The 7,430-nt window shown below is 44.3% G+C and overlaps 1 protein-coding gene across 1 annotated transcript in view; it reads right to left on the bottom strand.

Moving 5' to 3' along the window:
- Positions 1–343: 343 nt before the first annotated feature.
- Positions 344–7,430, bottom strand: part of LOC102750063 (ATP-dependent RNA helicase TDRD9-like) — a 34,262-nt gene continuing 27,175 nt past the window's right edge. The window contains exon 7 of the mRNA XM_081829818.1: positions 344–642. Coding sequence (XP_081685944.1) covers positions 535–642 — 108 coding nt within the window. The 3' untranslated portion in view covers positions 344–534. The remainder of the gene's footprint in view (positions 643–7,430) is intronic.

Consider the following 7,430-nt stretch of genomic DNA (forward strand, 5'->3'; position numbering starts at 1 on the left):
CAGAAAGGTTCAGAAAGCAGTACATTTTTTAAATTACAGACTCTAACCACCACTTATAACCTGAAGTTGTTCCTAAGGGAAAATAGGTTCCTGGTTTCAAAGGTCCAGCTAAACATAGAGCGAAAGACTGGATGACAAAGGAGCCTGCTGTGAGTCAGGAGCATATCTTCCTGACAAACACAAACGAAGGCAAAGAAAGGCTCTCAACTGCTTCTCCTAGCCTGGTCCCTTCCATTTTGCCTCAGACTAGGAGTGACAGGACTCAGTACGTCTGGAAACCACTCTCTCTTCAGGCTGTGATTTCTGGCTTTTAAAACTGCCAGTCTTAAAACTGTACTTGGTTTTAACTAAAGTGGAAATGTTCAGTAAAAAAAAAATTGCAATGTACTAACACTGTTTTAAAATATATACAATGACTACTGGAAAAAGTATCTACAGTTATATCTTAACATTATAAAAACACTAAAAAGTGTCTAAATGAATACCACATTTTTAAAAATCATACTTCAAGCACACTGCCAGGCAGAGTGTTTCTTACCCTCTCTCCTTCACGTCCAAGTCATCGAACATCTGGATCAGGGAGACGGCAACTTCATATATGTCCTTAGGAATCACTGGCTCCTCCAGGACACAAGGGGGGAGCTAGACACAGTAAAAGAAAAAGCTGGTATATCCGAACACGACTACAAGGGGGTTCTGGGGCTGGAAGGGCGACTCTCTTTAGTGTATCCCGGTAACAAATACCCCCGAGAGAAAGACTATCATCTTCACCCAAGATGTGAACACTTGCTGAGTGTCAAGCTCTACTCAAGGCTCCCAACATCCATGGGATGTCCTAGTACACATCCCTGACCCCGTTACTGGAGCAAGGATGGACTCAGGAGCCAAACATACAGAAGGGAAATGTCCTTCTGGCAATCTAGTTTGCAGGCAGAATTAAGTTGCTCCAAATGTGTATGGAACCCAGAGGAGTTTCTGATCCCAGCACCAGCGGTCTGCCCCTCTGTGAAGCATCTACCTCAACAAGTCCTGTTACGTCAACACCATCATAATCACAAGGACCAGGAACAGCTAATATCCCATGTACATCTGCCAACTTACAGTTTGAATATAACCGTGTCATCTATCTGCCAAGGTTTAGGAGGTCACTAGACTACTTTTATTTTTTTATTTAAGTTCAATTAATTAACAAATACTGTATTACTAGTTTCAGAGGTAGAATTTAGTGATTCATCAGTCATATAACACCCAGTGCTCATTACATCACATGCCCTCCCTAATGCCCATCACCCAGTTACCCCATCATCCCCCCACCCACCTCCCCTCCAGCAACCCTCAGTTTGTTTCCTGTGATTGAGAGTCTCTTATGGTGGAGCACCTGGGTGGCTGTCCTTAAGCGCCTGCCTTCGGATCAAGTCGGGATCCCAGGGTCCTGGGAATGAGCCCCGCATTGGGCTCCCTGCTCGGCGGGAAGCCTGCTTCTCCCTTTCCCACTCCCCCTGCTTATGTTCCCTCTCTCACTGCGTCTCTCTCTGTCAAAATAAAATAAAATAAAATAAAATCTTTAAAAAATAAAAAAAAGAGTCTCTTATGGGGGCACCCGGGTGGCTCAGTCGGTTGAGCGTCTGCCTTCGGCTCGGGTCATGATCCCAGGGTCCTGGGATCGAGCCCCATGTCAGGCTCCTTGCTCAATAGGGAGCCTGCTTCTCCCTCTCCCTCTGCTGCTCCCCCTGCTTGTGCTCTCTCTTGTCAAATAAATAAAATCTTTAAAAAGAAAGAGAGTCTCTTACGGTTTGTCTCCCTCTCTGATTTCACCTTATTTTATTTCTCCCTCCCTTCCCCTATGATCCTCTTCTTCCCCTATGATCCTGTTTTGTTTCTTGAATTCCACATATCTGTGAAATCATGATAATTCTCTTTCTCTGACTTACTTCACTCAGCACAATACCCTCTAGTTCCACCCACGCTGATGTAAATGGTAAGTATTCATCCTTTCTGATGGCTGAGTAGTATTCCATTGTATCTATACACCCAATCTTTATCCATTCAGCTGTTGATGAACATCTCAGCTCTTTCCATATTGTGTATTAAAACAAACCCCAAGGGGCACCTGGGTGGCTCAGTCGTTAAGCGTCTGCCTTCGGCTCAGGTCATGATCCCAGGGTTCTGGGATCGAGGCCCACATCGGGCTCCCCGCTCCGTGGGAAGCCTGCTTCTCCCTCTACCACTCCCCCTGCTTGTGTTCCCTCTCTCGCTGTGTCTCTCTCTGTCAAATAAATAAATAAAATTTAAAAAAATAAAAATAAATAAATAAATAAAACAAACCCCAACTGAGCACAACTAATTTAAAACCACCCTCCAGGCAGGTCTGCAGAATGCTGGGGGTCAACCACAGCAGCAAACCCCGGATGGAGCGGCCATCACTGGTTGGAGCTGACAGCTTCGTGGGGCTAAAGCCACCACTACATAAGACTCTCTCTACATCTTTAGGGGCGCCTGGATGGCTCAGTCGTTAAGCGTCTGCCTTCGGCTCAAGTCATGATCCCAGGGTCCTGGGATCGAACCCCGCATCAGGCTCCCTGCTCCGCGGGAAGCCTGCTTCTCCCTCTCCCACTCCCCCTGCTTGTGTTTCCTCTCTCGCTGTGTCTCTCTCTGTCAAATAAATAAATAAACTCTTAAAAAAAAAGACTCTCTCTACATCTTTAAAAAAAAAAAAAAGGGGGGGTGGGGCGCCTGGGTGGCTCAGTCGTTAAGCGTCTGCCTTCGGCTCAGGTCATCATCCCAGGGTCCTGGGATCGAGCCCCGCATCGGGCTCCCTGCTCCGCGGGAAGCCTCCTTCTCCCTCTCCCACTCTCCCTGCTTCTGTTCCCTCTCTCACTGTGTCTCTCTCAAATAAATAAAATCTTTTTAAAAAATAAAAAAAAGATGCTCTCTACAATATCCAGCACAACAGATACGACATAATTTGCACAAAATCTATTTCATAGCCATATTGGGTTTTCTTGCACCAAGAGTAAGAAGGCTTTTTTTTGTTTATTTAATCATTTTACTTATCAAGTACTATGTTCAAGGCATTGTATTTGACTTTGTGAAGGACACATCAGAAGTCTACAGGTGGTAAGAACTTAGCCACAAATGCAAATTTTTTTTCCAATTTTTAGAGTAAATTGAGTCAAATAGTAATAAACCATTTTTCATTATTATTACAATCCTATTAACGTATGAAAAACTGACTTTTACTAATCATCAGTAATTGTGAAGAAACATGCCTAATAAATCCATTCCTGTTGTTCAACCTTTACCTGAAATCATATTCTATTTTATCCAAATAATAAGCGTAACACAATTGTACGAAATAGAAATAGAAAAAAAGTATAATTTTCAGACTCCAATGTGGCATTCAGATCCATCTAGAACTGTTTTCCTACACACAAACCACAGAAAAGACATGCCATCAATTCAAAAGTATTCACAGAGTTGTAGAAGCCAAGGCCAAAGAATATTGTTTAAACACTGTGCTAAGATACCGAGCACAGCCACGCTCTCTACAAGCAGACTTCACACAGGTAACAAAGGAAATATAAGTAAGTTCGTCATGGACCTACCAATCCACTGTTGAACTTGTCCCCTCCACGTGCAAGAGTCAGAGGCAATCAAGAGACAAGGCCTCTGCTTTCCTGGATGGCACAGTGTGGTCAGAGCACACAAGCAGATTCTGTCAGATGGAAAGCTCGGACAAAAACAACACAGAGGGACAGGGACAGAAATGTGGAGCGAAGCACTTTTATTCACACTGGGGGAGGTGGGGACACCTGTCCCACTGGTGGAGGACCCTGTCAACAGGGAGGGGCAGAAGCTCCAGTGTTTCTGCCCCACGCGGAGGCCAGGGCCCCACACGTCTGCCACCACACCACAAACCAGCCTTGCCCAGGCCAGTCAGCTATGCCCAGGAGGAGAGCGAGAGGTGTGTGAGAATGGGCACTGCAAATGGTCGAAAACCAATGGACAAGGCAGCCGGGCACCCAGAGGGAGCAAGAAGGGAATTTCCACCTGCCTCACACCTTCCTCACCATCCCTTTACATGATCACTGCACACCTGGAAATGGGAGGTCCCAAAAGCCCCGCTGCAGGGCGGAGGGGTAGAGGGGCACGGGGAGCTGCAGGCTGGGCCACGCTCGACGTCGGGACTTAGGCTGCAGGTCATGGAGGCTCCCTCCACAGACTCATCGGAGTGCACAGTTACCTTTTATGTACTTTTCTATGGGTGGGGTGGGTCTGTTTAAAAAAAAAAAACAAAAAACAGGATGGGGCGCCTGGGTGGCTCAGTCGTTGAGCGTCTGCCTTCGGCTCAGGTCATGATCCCAGGGTCCTGGGATCAAGCCCCGCATCGGGCTCCCTGCTCAGCGGGAGGCCTGCTTCTCCCTCTCCCACTCCCCCTGCCTGTGTTCCCTCTCTGGCTGTGTCTCTGTCAAATAAATAAATAAAATCTTTAAGACAAAAAAACAAACAGGGGCGCCTGGGTGGCTCAGATGATTAAGTGTCTGTCTTCAGCTCAGGTCATGATCCCAAGGTCCTGGGATCGAGCCCCGCATCAGGCTTCCTGCTCGGCGGGAAGCCTGCTTCTCCCTCTCCCCCTGCTTGTGTTCCCTCTCTTGCTGTGTCCCTCTCTCTGTCAAATAAATAAAATCTTTAAAAAAAATTAAATTAAATTAAAAAAAACAGTTGAAAATAATGAAAAGGACTCTTCAAAGGTTGTTGAAAAGTCACAGTTGACAACAGAAGGACCAGAAGGGCAACACTGGCCCCAAGGGTAAGATGACTTCCAAGAAAATCAAAGTGGCCAACAGTGTTGAATATTACAGAAAGGTCAAGGTAAGTTCAGGGCTGTGGGCTCTTGACTTAAAGGAGGTCCCCAGTGATTCTGGCAAATGCCATCTCCGAGCAGGGGCACTGGGGGCCAGGCCACAATGAACGTGAGGCAGAGAAAACACTGGGTGCTTTGACAAAGCTTGGCAAAAGCTGTGAGAAACATGGGACTTAACGAGGGAGATTTTTAAGATGAAAGAGACTCGGTTCTGTTTAAATGAGAACAAGATGATTACAGCTTTTTTTTTTTTTAAAGATTTTTTTTTTTTTTTTTAATTTATCTGAGAGAGAGAATGGGAGACAGAGAGCATGAGAGGGGGAGGATCAGAGGGAGAAGCAGACTCCCTGCCGAGCAGGGAGCCCGATGCGGGACTCGATCCCGGGACTCCAGGATCATGACCTGAGCCGAAGGCAGTAGCGTAACCAACTGAGCCACCCAGGCGCCCCAAGATGATTACAGCTTTGTAACAGAGCTTGAAGTCGGATTGTGATGCCACCCTTTGGTTTCCTTTTTCAACATTACTTTGGCTACTCGGGATCTTTTCTGGTTCCATACAAATTTTAAGATTATTTGCTCTAGCTCTGAGAAAAAAGTTGATGGTATTTTGATAGGGGTTGCACTGAATGTATAGATTGCTTTGGGTAGCATAGACATTTTCACAATATTTCTTCCTCCAATCCATGAGCATAGAACGTTTTTTTCCATTTATTTGTGTCTTCCTCAATTTCTTTCATGAGTGTTCTCTAGTTTTCTGAGTACAGATCCTTTCCCTCTTTGGTTAGGTTTATTCCCAGCTATCTTATGGTTTTTGGTGCAATTGTAAATGGGATCAACTCCTTAATTTCTCTTCCTTCTGCCTCATTATTAGTGTATATAAATGCATCTGATTTCTGCGCACTGATTTTATACCCTGCCACTTTGCTGAATTCCTGTATGAGTTCTAGCAATTTTGGGGTGGAGTATTTTGGGTCTTTCATATAGAGTATCATGTCATCTGCAAGGAGTGAGAGTTTGACTTCTCTGCCTATTTAGATGGCTTTTATTTCTTTTTGTTGTCTGATTGCTAAGGCTAGGACTTCTAGTACTATGTTGAACAAACAGTGGTGAGAGTGGGCATCCATCCCTGGTGTGTTCCTGACCTTAGGGGGAAAGCTCTCAGTTTTTCCCCACTGAGAATGATATTCACTGTGGGCTTTTCAAATATGACTTTTATGATATTGAGGTATGTTTCTTCTATCCCTACACTGTGAAGAATTTTAATCAAGATGCTATACTTTGTCAAATGCTTTTTCTGCATCTATTGAGAGGATCATATGGTTCTTGTCTTTTATTTACATAGTGTATCACACTGATTTGCAGATGTTGAACCACCCTTGCATCCCAGGAATAAATCCCACTTGGTTGTGGTGATTAATCCTTTTAATGTACTGTTGGATCCCGCTGGCTAGTATCTTGGTGAGAATTTCTGCATCTATATTCATCAGGGATATTGCTCTGTAATTCTTTTTGGTGGGGTCTTTGTCTGGTTTTGGGATCAAGGTAATGCTGGCCTCATAGAAAGAGTTTGGAAGTTTTCCTTCCATTTCTACTTTTTGAAACAGCTTCAGAAGAATAGGTATTAATTCTTCTTTAAATGTTTGGTAGAATTTCCCTGATGGCTAATGATGATGAACATTTTTTCGTGTCTGTTAGCCATCTGTACATCTTCTTTGGAGATGTGTCTGTTCATGTCTTCTGCCCATTTTTTGACTTATTTTTTTTGGGTGTTGAGTTTGAGAAGTTCTTTATAGATCTTGGGTATCAGCCCTTTGTCTGTAGTGTCATTTGCAAATACTTTCTCCCATTCTGTGGGTTGCCTCTTTGTTTTGTTGACTGTTTCCTTTGCTGTGCAGAAGCTTTTTATCTTGATGAAGTCCCAAAAGTTCCGTTTTCTCTTTTTTCCTCTTGCCTTTGGAGACGTGTCTTGAAAGAAGCTGCTGTGGCCAATGTCAAAGAGGTTACTGCCTATGTTCTCCTCTAGGATTTTGATGGATTCCTGACTTTCAGCCATTTTGAGTTTATCTTTGTGCATGGAGTAAGAGAATGGTTGAGTTTCATTCTTCTGTTATACAGCTGTCCAATTTGCCCAGCACCATTTATTGAAGAAACTTTTTTCCACTGCATATTTTTTCCTGCTTTGTCGAAGATTCTCATCTAGAGATGAGGGTCCATATCTGGGATCTCTATTCTGTTCCACTGGTCTATGTGTCTGTTCTTGTGCCAAAACCACACTGAGATACCACCTTACACCAGTTAGAATGACAAAAATTGACAAGGCAAGAAAATAACAAATGTTGGAGAGGTTGTGGAGAAAGGGGAACCCTCCTACACTGTTGGTGGGAATGCAAGTTGATACAGCCACATTGGAAAACAAGTGTGGCAGTTCCTCAAAAATTAAAAATAGAGCTACCCTATGACCCAGCAATTGCACTACTGGGTATTTACCCCAAAGGCACAGATGTAGTGAAAAGAAGGGCCATATGCACCTCAATGTTCATGGCAGCAATGTCCACAATAGCCAAAC

This window comes from Leptonychotes weddellii, chromosome 9, assembly GCF_054177405.1.
Source record: "Leptonychotes weddellii isolate Sample4059 chromosome 9, ASM5417740v2, whole genome shotgun sequence".
NCBI lineage: Eukaryota > Metazoa > Chordata > Mammalia > Carnivora > Phocidae > Leptonychotes > Leptonychotes weddellii.